At 33.7% G+C, this 23,232-nt stretch overlaps 3 protein-coding genes across 3 annotated transcripts in view; 1 reads left to right on the forward strand and 2 right to left on the reverse strand.

Annotated features, from left to right (window-relative positions):
• LOC111715650 (serine/threonine-protein phosphatase 4 regulatory subunit 1) overlaps positions 1–4,787 on the reverse strand; it is a gene marked incomplete at its 3' end in the record, with an annotated part of 61,168 nt that extends 56,381 nt beyond the window's left edge. The window contains 3 exon segments of the mRNA XM_023491000.1: positions 1,872–1,968; positions 4,296–4,340; positions 4,713–4,787. Coding sequence (XP_023346768.1) covers positions 1,872–1,968; positions 4,296–4,340; positions 4,713–4,737 — 167 coding nt within the window.
• A 10,747-nt stretch (positions 4,788–15,534) lies between these two features.
• On the forward strand, positions 15,535–16,914 carry LOC111715649 (homocysteine-responsive endoplasmic reticulum-resident ubiquitin-like domain member 2 protein). Its single transcript, XM_023490998.1, has one exon. The coding sequence runs from the start codon at positions 15,810–15,812 to the stop codon at positions 16,800–16,802; it is 993 nt and encodes a 330-aa protein (XP_023346766.1). The 5' UTR covers positions 15,535–15,809; the 3' UTR covers positions 16,803–16,914.
• A 1,116-nt stretch (positions 16,915–18,030) lies between these two features.
• On the reverse strand, positions 18,031–22,875 carry LOC111715648 (ribose-phosphate pyrophosphokinase 1; the record flags this gene model as incomplete). Its single annotated transcript, XM_023490997.1, is given in 5 exon segments — positions 18,031–18,981; positions 20,981–21,077; positions 21,794–21,861; positions 22,046–22,175; positions 22,775–22,875. Coding segments are annotated over 5 exon segments (552 nt in total), but the record flags the coding sequence as incomplete, so codon positions are not given.
• Between the last annotated feature and the right edge of the window lie 357 nt (positions 22,876–23,232).

Below are 23,232 nucleotides of genomic sequence, written 5' to 3' on the forward strand. Positions count from 1 at the left end.
AATAAGTTCACTAGATATCAGTACTATGTCAGCTCAAATATTAATAAGTTCACTAGATATCAGTACTATGTCAGCTCAAATATAGATAAGTTCACTAGATAACAGTACTATGTCAGATAATTTATGAATAAGTTCACTAGATATCAGTAATATGTCAGCACAAATATAGATAAGTTCACTAGATATCAGTACTATGTCAGCTCAAATATAGATAAGTTCACTAGATATCAGTACTATGTCAGCTCAAATATGAATAAGTTCACTAGATATCAGTACTATGTCAGCTAAAATATGAATAAGTTCACTAGATATTAGTACTATGTCAGCACAAATATAGATAAGTTCTCTAGATATAAGTACTGTCAGCTAAAATATGAGTAAGTTCACTAGATATTAGTACTATGTCAGCACAAATATAGATAAGTTCACTAGATATAAGTACTATGTCAGCACAAATATAGATAAGTTCACTAAATATCAGTACTATGTCAGCACAAATATAGATAAGTTCATTAGATATCAGTACTATGTCAGCTCAAATATAGATAAATTCACTAGATATCAGTGTTATGTCAGCTCAAATATAGATAAGTTCACTAGATATCAGTACTATGTCAGCTCAAATATGAATAAGCTCACTAGATATCAGTACTATGTCAGCACAAATATAGATAAGTTCACTAGATATCAGTACCATGTCAGCTAAAATATGAATAAGCTCACTAGATATCAGTACTATGTCAGCTCAAATATGAATAAGTTCACTAGATATCAGTACTATGTCAGCTCAAATATGAATAAGTTCACTAGATATCAGTACTATGTCAGCACAAATATAGATAAGTTCACTAGATATCAGTACTATGTCAGCTCAAATATAGATAAGTTCACTAGATATCAGTACTATGTCAGCACAAATATAGATAAAATCACTAGATGTCAGTACCATGTCAGCTCAAATATGAACAAGTTCACTAGATATCAGTACTATGTCAGCTCAAATATAGATAAATTCAATAGATATCAGAATTATGTCAGCTCAAATAAGAATAAGTTCACTAGATATCAGTACTATGTCATCTCAAATATAGACAGGTTTCCTAAATATCGCTAAAAATGCATCTTGTCAGCACTGAACCAACTTGTCAGCAATCTTGCGCACTAAAACTTTGCCTCGTCATGGTTTATAATTCCTAGTATCAAGTTTTATTGATGAAAAAGAAGTTTAACACTTTCTTTTACTTCCTAACAGCCTAGAACATGCTTGTTTTGCCAACCATTAGTTTCTAACAGCAACATTTCGAGTTGTAAAATGTGCATAACTTAATTTATACTCGCATTAAGATTACTAAAAACCAGGCAATAAACTAAATTTCTCTAAACTAACATACAACTATAGATTATTTAAATAGATCTTTAATAAGTAGTCTCAACCCCTTTTGAGAAACGTGACGTGGGGTGGAGATAACACATTGACAAATTGTTACTATATTCAACCGTATCCCTGAGAAGAAAATGTTCAGAAAAAAGGGAAAAGTTCCAGAATGACAAAGATAAAGTAAAACATTTTTTATGTATCAGAATTTTTTCACTGAAAACTTTTTTTAACTGAAATTTTTCTTTCAAGATATTGTTCATGCATGAAAAAGCTTTAAACTCACGGAGTATCATTTCATTTTCCCGATAGCTTGATCTCGAAATCCAAACGTGGACACTTTTAATTTGAGGTTCTATAAAAAACCTATACCTTTCCATACACGTCCTCATTTCAGTTATTCCTCCCCTGATCAAAGCTCCCTTCACCCTTGACTTTCCATGCGGGATACCGAACAAAGATGAAATTAATCTGCAGATTAAAAATGATCTCCTACCTGTTAAAAATGTTGTCTGAAGATGCGTATTTCTCCATTTTCGCGACGGGCGTGAGCCCCGCGTCCGGATTACTGCCTCCATAACCATCACTAAACGCTGAAAAAAAACATTATCATTTTCATTAAGAATAATTGTTGGTTTGGTTCATTCCCAAACATGAATTTAAACCTAAATACTAGAATGACTGTTCAAAAACATTAAAATAACAGCATAAAGAATAAAATTTGTTTTTCGACAATTTACTTTAAAAATAAAATAAAGAAGGGAAAGTTCAGGAAATGAAATAAACATATTGAAAAATGACCTAATGTAGAGCTACAAATAAATTAGGAAAACTGTATTGGAATAAAGAGCGTTAAGGATCTTGGAAGCCATTATCAATATCAATGCTTAGGAAACATTTAATTTGTATGCGGATCCAGAACCGGGATCTGCACTAGACATAAATGATTCCGGATCCAGGCCATGAACATTTCTTTTAGATTTACTTATCTCAAATTATTTTTCTTATTTATTTAGTTATTTCTCTGCTGAAACTTGATGAACGAATCAGAGAGAAGGAAACACAGTTTTAATGTTTATTGGTCCTCCCTGTATTGTTCTAACAGACAAACACGACAGGTTTATCTAATTTATGTCCCGGGTGCAGAAACAGAAGACATAACCCTTAAGAATAATTTGAGGTAAAGTTGCAAGTTGCACTGTTAGGTTCAGTTTCAATTTAAGAGTGTGGGAACCATGCAGCATGCTCCTCGCATTTCCTTTAGTCTTTAAGCATTAATCTGAAATTAAAGACCCCAAATGAATTTCATTTTCCCACGCAGCAAAAATACTAAGTTAGTGGTTAGATTTTAATTTTATAAAATAGTCTTTTAATTGGACAATCTATGTTTTAAGCTTCGATGTATCTGCAGGGTGTCCCAAAAACATGCCCGTTGTGGTAGTTAGAGCCCTTTTTTTTGGGACCAATATTGCAATTTTATACATGTTGATATCTAGTAACAAGGTCTGGGAATCTAACGGGACAACTTTTAAGTGAACCCCCAAAAAGAACTAGAGGGGCAAGCCACATTTTCAACGGTACCCTACCCTCTTATCAATAGTATGGTAATATCTTCGTTATTCTAGCTTTAAAAAATGCTTATTTCTGACAAATTCCTTAATTGTATCTGTAAAAGGAAATCCAAAAGTTACCTTTCAAGAGAAACACAAGTTGAAAAAAATCATTTAAAGTAAAAAAAAAGTTTCATTCCTTTTTCTTACAAAGTTTTAAGGGCACCCTTCTGAATCTGATATTAGGGGTCACTTGAAATTACATTATCTGTTCTTAAATAATTGCCTTTAATTACGGATTGTTTAGCTGAAAACGTAATAATTCAATTAATGAGTGCCATCAACAATTCACAATGGTACCCTATAATCGTAAAAACGGTCTCATTGGAAGCTTTTATTCTGGATAGAACACCTTTGTTCTGTGTGTAAAGTACGCAGTTTTGTTATATCCTCGTATATAAACTTTACATATTAGTGAACCAGGGGATATATTTTTGAAAGAATTATTTCTCCAACCACCAAATGGCCGATGTTCACTCCACAGTGCGGGAGGGGGCCATGATTTTCGATTTATTCTGGGTCGGAGGATAACAAAAGAAATATAATCAAGATACTGCACAGACCAATAAATGACTAGTGGATGAATTACAAAAAACTGCTGTTGACTGTAAGAAGGGACTTTAAATACATAGTGAATATGACTAAGCCAGGGACTAATAGACACTAAGAAATACATGAACAGACAATAAAAAACAGACATTTTCTTGCACTTCGCGCACATGTTTAATTAATTTACTCCATCGAATAAATTAATTAATGATCATGTCGTACATTTTAAAGCTGTTGAAAGAATATTTTTTTTAAAACATAAAAACAAACCGTTGATATTTCGAGAATTTGGTATATTGTTGGGCACAGAGCCCACCCTTTAACAATTAAAAATCACTGTTAGGGTCTGTCCTAGAGAACGATTTTTGTACCCCCTCCCTCCCCCCTTCCTATCGATTTTGACTACTCGTTTATCAGCGAAATTATTATTTTTTTATTATTATTATTTAAGGGTTAGGTCAGATTAAAACAATTTCTGGGCCGAGCGCTGCGGCTAGGACAGGGTAGGGGGCCAGGCGCTGCGGCCACATGACCAATGATATTCATGTGATACACATGATAACAATGTACAAAATTGATCGGAGGGGGGAGGGGTCCAAAAATCGTTCTCTAGGAAATAACCCACTGTTTTCTTACTTCAAGTCCTGCTAACAGAGTTTTTTTTGATATTTTATCGATACGGGGGGCTAACCCCCCCNCCCCTTACAAAAGTGCTAAAAATGCGCCACTGTATACGGACAGGAATATAAAATAAGACTTACTATTTTCAGAATCGTCATCCGGGTCTTCTTGGTAGAAATAAATATCTAAAATAGAAAAATGTGGTTATACAACAAAGAACTTAATTTCATAACAGCATTCTAAGTACAATTTGTAGATTATTTTAATATTTAGATACAATAAAACTGTTAAGAAAACACCATATTAAAACATTTAAAACCGTATCTTAACAAATAACCCCAATTTATGCAGTTACACAAAAATTAGAAACAAAAAAATCCAATTTTAGGGATAATTAGTTCAAAATAGAGAGTGGTTCGTGTAGTAGCTCTTTAGGTTCAAAATGACCCGCGATTTCTAAAGAACAAATTTTCTCTAATCTATGTTACGAAATTTCACACTTTTTGACTCTTTTGGGGTTAAAACTAAAAAGACAAAAATAAAAACAAATATCTTACCCGCCATGTTGTTTTGGTCTAACATTGAAAGTTTTCAACTATTTTACTATTGGTTCAAATACTCTGAGCAGACTCTGATTGGTCAAACACAAAATTAAGAATTGGTAATGCTAGGTTTAGCCGCTAGATGTCTCTAAAAATACGAGGCTTTCCTCCTGCTTTCTAATTAACTTTACCCTGTCAAATGTTCTGTACAAATCCGGTTTTGAGATATTAATTCTTAAAATTTTACAGAGACTTTGAATCACGGAATACATGAGTGGATATTAATGAATGGAATTCGGACACAATAGAACAAAGAAAACAAGAAAAATTTAGTTTTCTGCTGACATTTTTATATACAAATGATAATTTAAGAGGGGGCCGGGGAGGTATAGGCCGTTCCCATATAATCGTTTCGCGAGAATTTTGCATTTTACGCGAGAAAAAAAGTTTTCGCCGAATATTTCGAAATGCGAAAATTTTGGGCGAGCGAAAATTTTGCGAAAAAAAATACAGAAGAGAAATTGTTAATCTTATAAGCATATAATAAAACTACTAATTTGCTTACTTTCATTATCAGAGAATTCCACAGTTGTTTTTTCCGCGCAGCCATGGTTTTCGTGGATTTTTTTTTGCAAAAACAATTTTAGCAAAATTTATTATTTTTGCAAAAAAAATGCGAAATTTCGGGAAAAGTTTGTGAAATATGCGAACGAAAATTTTCGCATTTTTTGGCAAAATTTTCGTTTGATAGAAACAGCTAGGCGTATTCTGGTGGGGGCTGTTAGGCTAAATATAAGCTCACTAGATATCAGTACTATGTCAGCTCAAATATGAATAAGTTCACTAGATATCAGTACTATGTCAGCTCAAATATAAATAAGTTCACTAGATATCAGTACTATGTCAGCTCAAATATGAATAAGTTCACTAGATATCAGTACTATGTCAGCTCAAATATAAATAAATTCACTAGATATCAGTGCTATGTCAGCTCAAATATAGAACTAAGTTGACCAAGCAGCCACGCCCTCCAAGCTCAAAATTCCCCCTTTTCAGTTCAATATGCCCCTCCTTTCCAGTTCAATATGCCCCCCTTTGTCAGTTCAATATGCCCCCTTTTCAGTTCAATATGCCCCCTTATCAGTTCAATATGTCCCCTTATCAGTTCATTATGCCCCCTTTTCAGTTAATTATGCCCCCTTTTCAGTTCAATATGCCCCTCTTCAGTACAAAATGCAAACTTTCAGGTTCATTATGCCCCCTTTAGAATCGATATACCACCTTTCCGTCCAATATGCCCCTTTCGGTTCAATTTGCCCCCTACAGTTCAATATGTCCCTTAAAGTACAATATTCCCCCTCTTCAGTTAAAAATGCCCCCTTTCAGGTTCAATAGATTCGATATACCACCTTTCCGTTCAATATGCCCCTTACAGTTCAATATGTCCTCTTTTAGGTTCAATATGCTCTTTTTTAGGTTCAATATGTCCTCTTTTAGGGTTCAGAATGCCCTTTAAAGTACAATATTCTCCCTCCCCTATCCCTCTTGAGTAAAGTTGTCCCTGCTGCCTTTACCCTTCTCTACATAATTAAGTCTTTACAATGTATTTGCTAACTATGGTCAACATTTCCTAATTTTAGGCAAAACCCCGCAAAATTAAAACTTTTTGTGATAATACATTTGTTCTGCAATTTCCTTCGGGGTTTAAAATATACAAATAGTAAATTTGTTTACTTAAACCGTAATATTTAACTTTTTTAAAGGAAAAATTATTATTTTAGATAAACTAAAATTCTAGTTTTGAAAAACATACCAAACTATATTTTACTATTTCTGGGAGAAGGATAAAATTCAAGATAAAAAACAAATCTAATTTCAAATTTCTAGGTAATTCAATAATACAAAGATTTCTTCTTAGTAATATTTTCTTAAATCAACATCAGATATTATTTATAAGAAGGATAATGTCAGTAAGTACATACTTTGTCACAATCAATAGAACACTAAAAAACCCTCTTATTTTATTTCATAAAATTCACCTCATTTCTATCCCATGTTTCTGTCAAAATAATTTTTCAAAGAAGGGTTAATACAGGGTGACCCAACAAAAAAAAATGTCGCTTTTATCCAAGTGGCATTTTACCGTATACCTTAAAATTTAAAAACCCTTGAAACATTATCTGATCAATAATTCTGATAATTTCTACATTGTTTTACGTTGCAGAAATCATATGCAAAAGTCCCTTTTGTAGAGAAACAACAAAACAACAATCAAAAATAATTATCAGTTTTCATAATTATGGACATTGATATATTATGGACATTGATTTATCATTAAAAATAATAGACATGGAATTATTATTCAAAATCATTGATTTATTATGGATATTATATTATTCAAAATTATGGACATTGATATGTTATTTAAAATTATGAACATTGATATATTATTTAAAATGATGGACATTTATTATTCATACTTAATTACTAATCAGACGAAGCTTTAAAGGGTACCGTAGTGAATCGGACTTTAATAGAGGGTCTCTTAAGATTACGTTCATAAAACCCTCTTTTAAAATCTCTTAAATAACCAGCTGCAAGATTACAGTAAAGGATGTCCCGAAGATATTATAAAAACCGACCCTTCAATAGAACCTGTTCTACAATAACCCGAATTAAAACAATTATTGTAGAATTGAAAACACAATTTTATTTCATGAAAATATTGCCTTAAAATGATATTAAAAAACCTTCAAAATAAGCAGATGTGTAACAACCCCCCCCCCTAGAAAGAAAAAAAATTAAGCCCCCCCCCCTGCACAAATTCCTGAATACGCCCCTGGCTGGAAACCCTTGGGGGAAGAGATTCTATGCAGAAGGAAGGCTGATTTTTTTTATTTTTTTAATCTGGCCAAATTAGGGCTATAAAATATGGATAGACTAAAGTAATTGCAATATGATTACATGTCATGCTGGAATCTTCAAACCTAGATGATGAGAATGATGTCAAACTTTATTTAGGAACTTAAATAGATCTTCTTCCTCCTAAATGGCTAACCTTCGCGTTATAAAATAAATAACAAAATATTTGGCATACCTCTACCTATCATTAATTCCACATGGAACCAACCTGGAAATTCTATGGTTTTCACTATATTAAACTGCAAAACTCTTGAATTATGCAGCATTCCACTCGCAGGAATATTTGAAAATGCGAAAAGGTAAACATTTTAAAAGACAATAAAAATTTAATTCGCTTGAAACTGTTCTTTTAGATTTACAAATGTTGGTGAGATTCAAGAGGAATTATTTTTAGGTGTTTTTATCTAAAGTTTTAATTTGGTTTCTACTTTGAGGATGGGAAGATGGGTGTTTACGCTGCACTCCAATTGACCCCCCCCCCCCTCCCCGTGACATGGAAACGCCTCAACACGGAAACGCATCAAAAATAAGAGGAAACGGATCAAAAATAAGAGGAAACAGAACAAATGACTCATTTTTTGATGCATTTCCGTAATTTCTTCAAATTTTCGGAAATCCCCCTAAATTCCGGTTTTGAGGATTTTCCTCTTTTTTTTGATGGATTTACCAAAATTATATATTCATTTCCGCTTTATTTTAATTAAATATTTTTGAGGGGATTCCCAATAATTTTGGACGTTTCCTCGTTTTTTCATCCCTTTCCTCTTTTTCAAAAACTTATAAATTGATCTGTTCCTCATATTTTTGATCGGTTTCCTAAAATTTTAGGTCAGTTTTCTCATATTTTAGATCCGTTTCCGCTTTGTACAAAAACTCTAATAATCTCACTATGTTCATTGGTTTCCTCAAATTTTATGCCTGTTTCCCCATATTTTTGATCCATTTCCGCTATTTACAAAAACTTTAAAAAATCTCTATTTGTCAATCGGTTTCCTCAAAGTTTAGGTCCGTTTCCTCATATTTTTGATCCGTTTCCACTTTTTACAAAAACTTTAAATCTCTCATTTTTTATCGGTTTCTTCAAATTTTAGGTCTATTTTTGATCCCTGTCCGCTTTTTCCAAAAACTTCATCTCTTAATTTTTTCATGGATTTGATCAAACTCATCATGGACCGTTTCCGCTTATCACAAAAACTTTAAAATTCTTTTATTATTACAGAGGCCGAATTGATAGAATTTGAGCTGCGGCTTAAATTTAAGCCCGCGGCTCAAATATAGTTGGTTTCACTTAAAATTATATTCAATGTTTCAAGATTTAAGCCGGTGCTTAATTGAAACCAGTTTTTAGGGGATTTAAGACGCGGCTCAAATTCATTAAATTCAGACACTGTTTCTACAATTCTTACAAGAACTTAAAAAATCTACTATTACTATTCAACAATTTTCTCTCATTTCGCTAAGTTTTGATCCTTTCCAAATCGAAACTCTACTCTCCACTCTACTCTCCACTCTACTCTCCACTCTACTCTCCACTCTTCTCTCCACTCTACTCTCCACTCTACTCTCCACTCTACTCTCCACTCTACTCTCCACTCTACTCTCCACTCTACTCTCCACTCTACTCTCCACTCTACTCTCCACTCTACTCTCCACTCTACTCTCCACTGGTAAAGAGAAAACTAATGAGAGCACTGAATACTAATTGAGAGAAGCGTCTGGTGTAGAAATAGTTCATGTTCGCCTCAACAGTACAATATGTCAACACATATTGTACCCTTTGTATAGTACAAAGGGTGAGCTCATGGCTGTCCTTCTTGTTTATTAGGAAATTGCAGTTTTAAACTACAATGGGTGAGTATATGTTAGTATTACTAGTACATCAGATGAACATGTTGCTATTGAAGTACAGTAGGTGAGTACATGTTTATCTTTGCAGTACGAAGGTTGAGTACAAGTTTGTCTAAATAGTACAACAGGCAAATACATTCTTTTCTAGATAGGTAAACATGTTTGTCTAAATAGTACAACAGGTAAGTACATGTTTGTGTAAATAGTAAAACGGATAAGTACATAATTTTCTAAATAGTAAAACAGGTAAGTACATGTTTATCTGAACTCTAAATAGTAATACAGATAATACATTTTTGTGTAAATAGTAAAACAGGTAAGTATACATATTTGTCTAAATGGTACAAAAGTAAAGTCCATGTTTGCCTTATTCAAAATGTTAGTATATATCCCTTTTAATTGTACAGTAGGGTTGTACAGTGAAGGTTGAATATTTATCATTTATTATTATGCTTTTTTTTCTTTTATCCGTTCCTTCTTTCCATCTCTTACTTCTTTTTAACCTTATTCATTGATTTTTTTCTGTTGGAACCAGAATACAGAATACAAAGAATAAATTTGGATTAAACCCACAGTGAGCTGAGCATACATAAGAATTTTAAACAGTTCACCAACAATTTGAAAATTCTTCCAGATCTGAAAAGACTCTCCAGAAGCAAGATTCTGTAAAAATCAGAAACGCAAGTGAAAAACAATTCATATCAAGTTTTTTTGTGTAAAAATATTTACGTTTGTTTCTAATCAATTTAAGTTATTTTAATATAAAAAGTTTTAAAGCAACAACATTTTTTAAATTGTGTAGGTTTATAGTTGCTATTGATTCATAATTGCAGTATACAGTGAGAATCAGAAAACGCTTAAATATAAAAATGACTTTTAGACTTAATTTATGACTTTTATATAAGCCTAATTGTTCCATTGAGTTGTTAAACAGACCCCTTCTTAATTACTGATTTTATAAGTGTCTTGTAAAAGTTCTTTGTAAAAACATCCAATACACTTAAATTTGATTATAAAGTTGTCTTACTATTTAGAAGCTTTCTGGTTATTTCTGTAGGTTAAATGTTAAAATAGTACAATGTATGATTGTAGGTTTCCTGTGGTTGTATATGATTTGCACTTTTATTATTGGTTGAAAGGAAGGCGTAGTAGGTCAAAAGGAAATTGTAGTAGGTCGAAGGGAAGTTGTAGTAGGTCGAAGGGAAGTTGTAGTAGGTCGAAAGGAAGTTGTAGTAGGTTTAAACTTAGTTGAAGTAGGTAGAAAGGAAGTTGCAGTAGGTAGAAAGGAAGTTGCAGTAGGTGGAAAGAAAGTTGCAGTAGGTGGAAAGGAAGTTGAAGTAGGTGGAAAAGAAGTTGCAGTAGGTTTAAACTTAGTTGAAGTAGGTAGAAAGGAAGTTGCAGTAGGTGGAAAGGAAGTTGCAGTAGGTGGAAAGGAAGTTGCAGTAGGTGGAACGGAAGTTGCAGTAGGTGGAAAGGAAGTTGCAGTAGGTCGAGAGCAAGTTGTAGTAAGTTGAAACGAAGTTGTAGTGGGTAGAAAGAAAGTTGCAACAGGGGCGTACCGAGAGCATATATGCTCTCGGTACGCCCCTGCAGATACAAAAAAAGATGATTTTAAAGTTTTTGAAAAAGCTGAACCAGATCAAAAATATGAGGAAACGGACCTAAAATTTGAGGAAACCGATCAACAAATTGAGATTTTAAAAGTTTTCAAAAAATCGGAAACGGATCAAAAAAAATGAGGAAACGGACCTAAAAATATGAGGAAATTGATCATAAAAAGAGGAAACCATTCAACTGTAAATATTGGAAAACGTATACAAAGTATTCGGAAATCCCTCAACAATTCTGAACTTTTGAGGGATTTCCCCAATTTTCTAAGAAAAACGGAAAATCCTCAAAAATAATTTTTGATCTGTTTCCGTGTTGTTTCCAAATCTTCCCCCCTCCCCTGACGTACATTATCAAAACTTTATTTCATATACATTCATATATTTCTTCAAACAAATTAGCACCACAACTTTAATGTTGGACCCCCTTGCCATTGGCAGGTATCCCATTTTTACAACTTTTTTGTAATTTAAGAAGAGTCCCGGGAATTATTGCCCATTCCTGTTTGGAAATTGAAAAGGGAATATACATTTTAAAAGTTTGTTCTAAAAATAACTCATCTCTGTTTCTTTCTTTGTTACTTCATAAGTGTGTCCAAACCAAGTTCTATGTCTTCGGTAGCACAGTGCCAGTGAGGCTTAACCCGTTCAAGACATGAAGTTTGTGCTCAGACTTGAAATTAATTCTTTACTAAGGAAAAGGTCAACCTGAGTTCAAAATGTAAAATGTCAAAATCCAGGACCGAGGGAATCCTATGAAAATCCACATTTAAGATTTGTAGAAATTCAGGTTTCAGTCCTGATTTGACAGATACCTGAAAGTTCAATATGATCGCACACGACTGTTTTAGGACAAACATATAAAAGTACAACCCTTATTATTTTTGCAGTACTTGGGGGTGTCATAAAACTTGATATTTCACCTGAAACGACTCTGAATGGCAGTTTCTGCGCCAAGCTAACAAAAAATTAGATTTCAAGGAGAAAAAAAAACAATTTATGCACACATTATCTGTATTTTATGAAACATTTGATGAAACTTATTAAATTTGTATCTTCCTTTTAATGCAGAATTGTTAACAGTAATATATCAGAAGTGCCTGTTGTGTTTTTAGGTTCAGATGATAAACTTCTAGGTTCAGATGATAAAATTCTAGGTTCAGATGATAAAATTCTATGTTCAGATGATAAAATTCTAGGTTCAGATGATAAACTTCTAGGTTCAGATGATAAACTTCTATGTTCAGATGATAAACTTCTAGGCTTAGATGATAAACTTCTAGGTTTAAATGATTGACTGCATGATTCAGGTGATAAACTACATCAAGTCACGTTCAGAGAACACCATATTCAAGACATACCTACCAAGAATCCCAAAGATGGAATGGATTTCACTTGATTTAATTAGAGTTCATTCCCTGAACCATGGAGTTTATCATCTGAACCTTGGAGTTAATCACTAAAACAATGCAATTTCATTCAAACCAGGTAGTTTATCCCCCTAAACCATGGAGTTTATCACCTGAACTATGGTGTTTATCACCTAAACTATGGAGTTTATGATCTAAACTATAGAGTTAATCATCTAAACCATCGACTTTATCGCTTGAACCTTTGACTTAAACATCCTAATCATGGCATATTTCATCTACACCTTGAAGTTTATTTTCTAAATTTGTTTGGGGAAACTCTGGGATCAGAGTTAAAGAGCAGCAAAAATTTGAAAGAATTGAAAAGTGAAAGAATGTTTTTTTTTGTAAATCCTGTTCAAAAGTTAAATTTTTCACAAAACTAAAATCAACACATCCAAGTTTTTTTAAATTAAATCCTGAAGTTTGTCAATCGAACCTTAGAGTTTGTCATCTGAACCATGGCGTTTTTATTTAAACCACGAAGTTTTTCCTTCAAACCAATGAGTTTTTTCGTTTGAACCATGGATTTTTTTTATCTTAACCGTGGTGTTTTCTTTTAAACCAAGGAATTTCTCATCTAAACCATTGAGTTTTCTATTCTATGCATAGAGTATTCATCTAAACCATGAAGTTTTTCATCTAAACCATGGTGTTTTTCATCTAAGCCATGGAGTTTTCTATTCAATGCATAGAGTATTCATCTAAACCATGGTGTTTATCATATAAACCATGGTGTTTATCATCTAAACCATGAAGTTTTTCATCTAAACCATGGTGTTTATCATATAAACCATGGTTGTTGACGGAAAACAGCAACACGCTAGACAAATCAGGATAATAGGCCAGTTAGGGTTCTGGTGGGGGATGTTTATTTTCCCCAGACGATTCTTTCCCGATAGGCCGCACAAAATACACACAACAGAGTAACCCCGTCTCAGAAATTCGATAACAAAATCTTTATTTCCTAAAAAATAACATAAATTATAGGTCATGAAAATTCACTAATGCTTCTTATGAAAATATTTTGCTTAACTTTAATGATTTCACAACAACGAAAATATTTTAAGCTCCGTCGGAGGAGGACAAAGGGAATTGCGGGCTGAAAATTTGGTTTGGCTGTCTCCAACAGGAGATTCAAGTTGAAGACGACATTTTATAGAGGTTTTAAATTAATGGTTAACAATGGTGTTTATCATCTAAACTATGAAGTTTTTCATCTAAACCATGGTGTTTATCATATAAACCATGGTGTTTATCATCTAACCTATGAAGTTTTTCATCTAAACCATGGTGTTAATCATATAAACCATGGTGTTTATCATTTAAACCATGTAGTTTTTCAACTAAACCATGGTGTTTATCATATAAACCATATTGTTTATCATCTAAACCATGAAGTTTTTCATCTAAGCCATGGTGTTTATCATATAAACCATGGTGTTTATCATTTAAACCATGAAGTTTTTCATCTAAACCATGGTGTTTATCATTTAAACCATGGAGTTTTTCATCTAAACCATGGTGTTATCATTTAAACCATTGAGTTTTCTATTTAATGCATAGAGTATTCATCTAAGCCATGAAGTTTTTCATTTAAACCATGGTGTTGATCATCTAAACCATGAAGTTTTTCATCTATCATTTAAATAGAGAGAGTATCCATCTAAACTATGAAGTGTTCCATCTAAACCATGGTGTTTATCATTTAAACCATGGAGTTTTTCATTTAAACCATGTAGTTTTTTACCTGAAACATGGAGTTTACTATCTAAACATAGATTTTTATAATCTAAACCTTGGAGTTCATCATCTAAACCACGGATCTAAAGTCAACTCATCAAGATTTTAACAAGTTATGATTTTCTGGAAGGTTGGGCCGGAGGCATCATCCTGGATATCTGGAGAAACTAAAGAACACTGTCAGGGCCGTACGTGGGGAGGTTTAAAGGCAATAGAAAATAAAATGAAATACTACGATTGAAGTGAAACCTGTTCAGTGTTCATATCGACCTTTTTTAAATCCCTCCCCGTTGGCCATCTTCCTAATTCTACTTTCAGAAAGAACTGCATACTAGACGAAAGGTGAAGGTAATATGTATAATGCGACATCAGCATGTTACGAGTTTCTTATAACTCATAGCTCCTCTAGTTTTCATTTTACGCACAGGTAGGAGAGAAACATTCTATACAATATTGTTCTTCTCAGTTGCATCTTCAATTTAAGAGGAGTTATGATTAAAAACAAACAAGATTCCAATCTTACTGTAGTTTGACATGTCAAGAGATGAAATAAATATTTTACTTATGCACGATTTTTCACGTTGGTTTCTCTAGAAGTGTTCTGGAGGGTATAATTGTATAAATTAAACCCTGATAAAAAATATCATGTTTTCTATCTAATATCGAACATCACAACTAAATTAAAATATTTAAAACATTTTAAAAACTTTCTTCAAAATATAACATTCAATGCTCATATTATTTGATCAATCATAATTCGCACAGTTTGAAAAATATAAGGTCTATGACATTGGGTTGCCAAGGTATAGTGGTTAGAAAATCGGAGTTTGTGGCAAAGACTCAATTCCTTCAGCAAAGAAATTTTACGAAGAAGCTGGAGTAACAACAACGTATAGGACGAAAATAAAAGATATAAATATATCTGATACGGAATAAAGAAAACAATGATGAACTTACAGGGCGTCCCACGAAACATGACATTTAATAAATCGTTATTTTTAGTTAAAACATCCTTTTGCTTCATTATTTTTTACTTTGAAATCAATTTTAATATATTAAAATTGATTTCAAAGTAAAATATAATCAAGCAAAAGATTTGTTTAACTAAAAAAAATTGTTTATTAAATGTCATGTTTCGTGGGACACCCTGTAGTTAAATACGTTCGTGAAAGGTCGTCGCTGATATCGTATAATTCCTAAATCCCCTTGTCTAGCTATTGCTTGGTCTAAATACTGAACCCTGATTGGTTGAAATATTCCTGCCAAGCTCTGTGATTGGTCCACGTTCAGGCCTACACTCACTAACCTAAACCCTGTCAATTTGTTGCGAAGTAAACAGACTCTGATGAAATTTTAATCCAGAAAATACGTGTTACATCAGAACCTGGCTGGAATCAAAATTCTGAAGAACTTCAGTAAACAAATATCCTTCAATGGAGAAATAAGAATTAACTCTGTACAAGCGTGAAGAAGTCAAAAATCAAGTTTTATCATCTGATATACTTTCTACGCATTTAGTAAAAGTTCAGTACTAACTGTGTAGTTAGGTTTGAAGGTCACATCAAAACACAACAAAAAACAAAATGGAGGAGGTCAACATTAGGATAAAAAGTCCTAGTTCTGTATCCCCCGATCTACATATAACCTGTGACATAAACAAGAACGTACTCCACCTAAAGGAGAAGATCCAAGAGAAGTATGAGTCCCGTCCTGCCCCTGGAGAACAGAAACTAGTCTACTCAGGGAAACTTCTCCAGGATAATCAACTACTACGAGAGTTCTTGAGGTTTGAAGATGAGTGTTCCTTGTTCACAATCCACTTGGTTTGTAAGCTTGCTCCTTCTTCAAATACACCTTCTAGTCTTCCTACTTCTAGTCTACAGGATGGGGTGAGAAACCGAAGCCAACCTTTGGATCTGACCAGTGAGCTTTCATCCCAACCTGTACTTGAACCTGTTACTCCGGAGCTAGTTGAACTTGATTCTATCCGTAGAACTCTTGATTCATTGGCAGGAACCCAGGGTAATCTGACTCAGACTGAAGTAAATACTATCCAAGAACTATACAACCAGTACATAGCTCTGTACACACAGTACAATACAACACCTACTATACATCCTTCCGAACCAGAGGAGAGACGAGAACTTTTAAACCCCCCTCCTCATCCTCCTGCGGAGGTTCCCCAGCTACCTGGACAACCCGGAGAAGAAGTTGAACCTGGAAACAATGATGTACTTGACTACGCTTACGCAATTATCCGTGTTATCATCCTACTTTGCGTAATATACGCGCACAGTAACTTCTTCCGTCTCCTGTTTGTGGTGGGCGGTATGGGTTTAATCTTTATCCTACAGGGGAGAAACAGAGTTAATCAGGAGGTTAATAATAACCAGGAGAACAATGTGAACCCACAGTTAAATGAAGGACAGGACGAGTTATCTCCGGATGAGGGAGGAGCTGAAGATAACCTGGATGAGACTAATATTGAACCTAAACCTCATATATTAATGGTTGCATTTACTTTTGTCTCCAGTTTGATAACTTCTGTAATTCCTGATCACACAAACTTAATTTAATGTATGACGAACCCTTAATAATATTATTATTGTGATATGCTAATTATACTTGTTAAACCTATATAGAATATATTTAAAACTATATGTAAAATAAATTTCTATTATATTTTTATTAGATTTGTAAACGGGTTTTAATTTAATGTAAGTCAAGTAATCGTGTAAGAAAATGGAAAATTATCACATATATGCAGTTGAAGAATATTAATTTTAGCTTTCATTTATTCACTTTTTCCGTATAGGAATTAAGTCTTAGTTACAAACTCTGATATTTCAAATTATATCAAATAGTTTAAGTTTGAAATATGAAAGGTTTACACAATCAGGTTGCTAAGATATAGGTAGAAGAAAAGTTGAGCTCTAACAATAGTTTACACAGTTTTGCTCTTAAGGAATCTTTCTAACCTTGTTTAGTTTTCTGTTATATTTTAATGAAGGGATAAGTTACTGAAAAATTGTCAAATCCGTAGAGGTTCTAACTTTAAAGAGGAAAATTTATAATAAATCGAAATTTTTAGTTCTTGACATACAAACCATTTCCCTTGAATATTGCGAGTTCAACCAAAAATTTGACATTAACTACAAAGATCTGTAAAAAATCTTAATTTAAGTAAGATAAAAAATAGTTTGACTTTAAATCTTTAGAAAAGCTACTCTGCAAAACTTTGAAAAAATATTGTCGTTTATATTCTTATTTCTAAAATTTTCTTGTCATTGATGTTAAGATCTTAAATAAATCTAAAATGGAAATGACATTATTTAGAAGTACAAAACGTATTTTTCATCCCCCATACCCTTTTTTTCTGTCAAAAAAAACATCTAATTGTAATGACATAGACTATTACTTTAGAATTTAGAATCATTTAGAATATGTTGACTTGAAATATCTGCACATTTAAAATATTTTCGTGCAAATTTAAAATATATTCAATTTTAAAATCAACCTTTTTTAAAACAAAAACAAAGTAACAACTCGCTATTCAGGGCCTGAATAGTTCAGGGGGAATTACCTCCAAGATTCTAGGGGGGTTAATTACCCCCAATAACCCCCCTTATTTACGCCACTGGATAATACTTAATTTCTCCAATACGTGCACAGATCACTATTTTATTCTTTCCCCACGCTCTTATGAATACCTTCCGATGATTTTTAGTTAATTTTTTTCTGATCTTTAATTTTTATCGTTTAACAAAAATTAAACCCTTTAGATAAGTATTAAAACTACAAATATTCAATTTTACTAAAAAATATATTTAATATAAATACATATTACATGCTCTAGTATCCAGATATCACCATATCTAAATATGAAAGATCTAAACGTATTAATTATACTGTAAACTGTTACAAATATTTTAGCTTGCTTCTTCAAAGTTAACGCTAAGAATACTTTTTTCAGTTTTTTGTTTTTGAATAATATTTTGAAAAATGGCCATGCATGGATCCGAAGACCTAAAGTCAGTTACATGGATTACTTTATAAAAATTGGACGCAAATATTTTGTTTATTTCAGAGTCAAGACCATTTGACAGTTAAAACAGAACGTTTAATTTAGTTGAATGAAATCAATAAGGAAAATTGATTTTGAAAAATTACAGAATATATGAGGACAAAATTCTATTCCCATAAATAGAAACGACAATTAAAATTACTAGTCTTTGATAAGTTCTCTTTGAGATTGGACACGTTTCTGTTTAAGAGGGAGTAGCGCAGTATAAATCTGGATACGAAAGGAGGGTATTTAATCGAATTTATAAGTTATGATTAAAAATTAACTGCCTAACTAAATTAATGTTTAAAAACAGTGCTATATGTTCCCACAGAACATCATTTGTATAAGTCAACGAGTTTGATGGACGTTGTTCTCAGTGGGGCACGTTACTGAAGGACGTTGTTCTCAGTAGGGCACATTACTGAAGAACGTGGTTCTCAGTAGGGCACGTTACTGAAGGACGTTGTTCTCAGTAGGGCACATTACTGAAGAACGTGGTTCTTAGTAGGGCACGTTACTGAAGGACGTGGTTCTTAGTAGGGCACGTTACTGAAAAGATATGAAACGGATTCTCCATTGTGCGTCCTCCTAACGGCCTCAGCAAACATCATGGAGATATCGATAATCCGTAACTTCTCTGAACCCCGCAAATGTTCTTCCATTGGCATTGTGTTCGTAACAACCACAGCCTAAATATTAATTCATTTATATTAAAACTTCTTTAAGTTCAACACAATAATTTCCCGTCTTTATCCAGACCCAACCCAGTTTTCTTGCATTTAAAACTCTGGAATATATATAAACCCCTGTAGATTTATAATTCTTTTGATTCTGCAGTTTCAACATTACAGTAATTTTCCATTCTAACCAATTAAACTTGAAACTAGTATTTTAAAGCAAAACTAGATTTATTTCAATTCATAAAAACTAACAACCGTCTTTTTGAAGAAAATGTGAGTTAATTTTCATTGAATATCTTGGACTGAACCTCTTAACAATGTATAAAAGTTAAGGTTTAAGTTGTATCATGATAAAATGATAAGTTTGATCAATGCAAGAGCTGATATATCTGAAAACTTTTCTTCCTGTCAATTCTTAAATAAATAAGTCTAGAAAAAACAATATGGTATTAAATAAAGTTTGAATCTTTACATCTTTTCATGTATGCATAGGGTCTTTTTAACCCTTGTGTCCTGTATTCTAGTGTCTTTTGATCCTTGCGCTCACTCTTTTGGAATCCTAGTGTCGTGTATCCTGTAGGGTCCTGTATCCTTAAGTGTCCTCTATCCTTAAGTGTCCTCTATCCTTGTGTCCTCTATCCTTGTGTCCTCTATCCTTGTGTCCTCTATCCTTGTGTCCTCTATCCTTGTGTCCTCTATCCTTCCTCTATCCATGTGTCCTCTATCCTAGTGTCCTCTATCCTAGTGTCCTCTATCCTAGTGTCCTGTATCCTTGTGTCCTCTATCCTTGTGTCCTCTATCCTTGTGTCCTCTATCCTTGTGTCCTCTATCCTTGTGTCCTCTATCCTTGTGTCCTCTATCCTTGTGTCCTCTATCCTTGTGTCCTCTATCCTTGTGTCCTCTATCCTTGTGTCCTCTATCCTTGTGTCCTCTATCCTTGTGTCCTCTATCCTTGTGTCCTCTATCCTTGTGTCCTCTATCCTTGTGTCCTCTATCCTTGTGTCCTCTATCCTTGTGTCCTGTATCCTTGTGTCCTGTATCCTTGTGTCCTGTATCCTTGTGTCCTGTATCCTTGTGTCTTGTATCCTTGTGTCTTGTATCCTTGTGTCTTGTATCCTTGTGTCTTGTATCCTTGTGTCTTGTATCCTTGTGTCTTGTATCCTTGTGTCTTGTATCCTTGTGTCTTGTATCCTTGTGTCTTGTATCCTTGTGTCTTGTATCCTTGTGTCTTGTATCCTTGTGTCTTGTATCCTTGTGTCTTGTATCCTTGTGTCTTGTATCCTTGTGTCTTGTATCCTTGTGTCTTGTATCCTTGTGTCTTGTATCCTTGTGTCTTGTATCCTTGTGTCTTGTATCCTTGTGTCTTGTATCCTTGTGTCTTGTATCCTTGTGTCTTGTATCCTTGTGTCTTGTATCCTTGTGTCTTGTATCCTTGTGTCTTGTATCCTTGTGTCTTGTATCCTTGTGTCTTGTATCCTTGTGTCTTGTATCCTTGTGTCTTGTATCCTTGTGTCTTGTATCCTTGTGTCTTGTATCCTTGTGTCTTGTATCCTTGTGTCTTGTATCCTTGTGTCTTGTATCCTTGTGTCTTGTATCCTTGTGTCCTGTATCCTTGTGTCCTGTATCCTTGTGTCCTGTATCCTTGTGTCTTGTATCCTTGTGTCTGGTATCATTGTGTCTTGTATCCTTGTGTCTTGTATCCTTGTGTCCTGTATCCTTTTGTCTTGTATCCTTGTGTCTTGTATCCTTGTGTCCTGTATCCTTGTGTCCTGTATCCTTGTGTCCTCTATCCTTGTGTCCTGTATCCTTGTGTCCTGTATCTTTGTATCTTTTGTCATGGTTTCCTTAAATCTTGGTATCCTTTAGTATCCAGGTCTCCATATATCCCGGTTTATTAAGTGCCTTGTACACCTTGTACCCTGGTATATCATTGTTCACTGGTATATCATTGTACCCTAGTATATCATTGTTCCCTGGTATATCATTGTACCCATGTATCCCAGTATACCTCGAAGCATGAGTTGTTAATCCTGTTTAGAGCTGAACCCGAGAATATCCCATGGGTTAGGATTGCGTAAACCTTCACAGCTCCAGCCTCAACTAACCTAAGTACAGAATTAAACTTGAAATAAAATTAACTAGAAATGGGATTAGGCACGCGAATTCAGATGTCATGGGGTCAGAACTTTTGTAACCACTAATCCGTACCTCTTGTGGTCTGACATCAGAAATACCACGTATTAGCACTTAATCGAAAAAACTTTTCACTGCGTATGTCGTATAGGCATTTCACAATGATGTTCTGTCCTCTGCGAACATGTAAATAGAATATAGAATAGGAAGAATCTGATATGTATTTTGGTAGTATTATCAGTAGGTCAACATTAACACTGGGAGCCAAAAGACTATAGAATAGGAAGAATCTGATGTGTATTTTGGTAGTATTATCAGTAGGTCAACATTAAGTGAAATATGTATGAGTCTGCACAATTGCTGTCTTCAATGTTCATTGGGATATTTAAATCATAAGTGGAGACTAACAGTCCTCTTTCTATTCCACAATTTTATGGGTCCCTCTGTATTAATGCCATTAAATCTCGACTTTTTCTTCTCTAATGCAGTCCAGACAAACTGGAGTATCAAATTTTATTTGGAGTGGTTAGTTTTATGCAAGTTTATATATATTTACTATTTAGTGCAAAAAATGAAAGAATGAATTAAGAAATATTTTTTCTTATCAACTTTTATACATTGAGGAAACCAAGCCTTCCAGACCTATGACTATTGAATATGAACCTAAATGATCAAAAAATAAACTTACTTCTCTGCGGCTAGACAGATAGTTCCACATGTATCCGCCATATCGTCAACCAGGATTGCAACCTTGCCCTGTAATATACAAATATTGTTCACTAATCAAACATCATCTCAGCCAGATCTAAAGTAATACAGAAGTAAACAAAGTCTTCAGAGATTTCTTTTAAATGCTACTCTTTATGGGAGAGATCACTTCTCTTATTAAAATTTTGTTGGAAAAAGGTTATCGTTAATCTAAATTAAATTATTGTCTTACCCTAGTATCTCCAACCAGCACCATACTGTCCACCTCGTTGGCCTTCTTCCTCTCCTTGTGGATCAGGGCGAACTCCACGTTTAAACGATCAGCAATAGATGTCACACGCTTTGCACCACCCGCATCGGGACTAAGATTGAATAATTAGGACCAGCCGCCAATATTAAGATCCTAAAATTTTACAAAACTTAAATTTTCCTCTTTTAAAATTGTTCAACTCCCTAGCTGAATCAATTAAATTTCTTAAGACATATATAGAGGGGGGCCGGACTTGTTTACATTATGCTGTGACGTAGCAAGGAAACGCTAGAACTAGTTTTATTGTAGACAAACAACATTTCGAAAACAGCAATTTCTTCGGGCCTGTCCTCCAGTCCTGCTCGGGAATATCGATCTTGTTTATTTTTCATGTTATTGCTTATAATTAAACTGGTTTTCTGGTTGTCCTTAGTTTAACTCACAATATTATCAAATGTATAAATTTACAATCCTACGTCAAAATTAAACTGTGGATAAACTTTTCGTATTCAAAGGACTATAAGCGCAATTTCAAGTGATACTAGGTGAAAAGATGACAATGTCCGATTCACAACGGTCCCCTTTAAAGCCTTGTCGGATCAACAATGTGTCACAATTCACAAGAAAGTAAGAATTAGATATCAATGTTTTTAATTTTAAAAACTGAAAAAATATGAAAAATATGAAATGTTTGAAAGCTGATAAACTAACCTTACAATAATAGCATTCCTCCACTCCTCTATATTCTCCTTTATCCATTTAAGAACTGCAGGTTCAGCATACAGATTATCTACAGGGATATCGAAGAAACCCTGCAACAAAGAATCTTCAAAACTTTATAAAGTGTTTAATCGCATATTTCTATCTGAGGATTAAAGATTTTACTAAACTTGGGCACAGGAATACAGCTTCAGGCTTTTAAAGGGAGTGTTAGCGAAAAATGAAAGGGGGTATAGGCTTAAGGCAATAAAAAAAGGGCTTTTGATCGCTACTAATCTTGCTTCTATCTGTTGCGTCTATAAAGAGAAAATTGTTAAAAACGACTAATACCGAAGAACGTAGTTCCCATACAAATTCAGAAAGATGCAACATTCAACTCGGATCGTAAACAAATCAATTTTATTCCAAACAAATCATTCAGATATTACAAACAATAGTCATCGATTATT

This window comes from Eurytemora carolleeae, unplaced genomic scaffold, assembly GCF_000591075.1.
Source record: "Eurytemora carolleeae unplaced genomic scaffold, Eaff_2.0 scaffold1834, whole genome shotgun sequence".
NCBI classification, from domain to species: Eukaryota; Metazoa; Arthropoda; class Copepoda; order Calanoida; family Temoridae; genus Eurytemora; species Eurytemora carolleeae.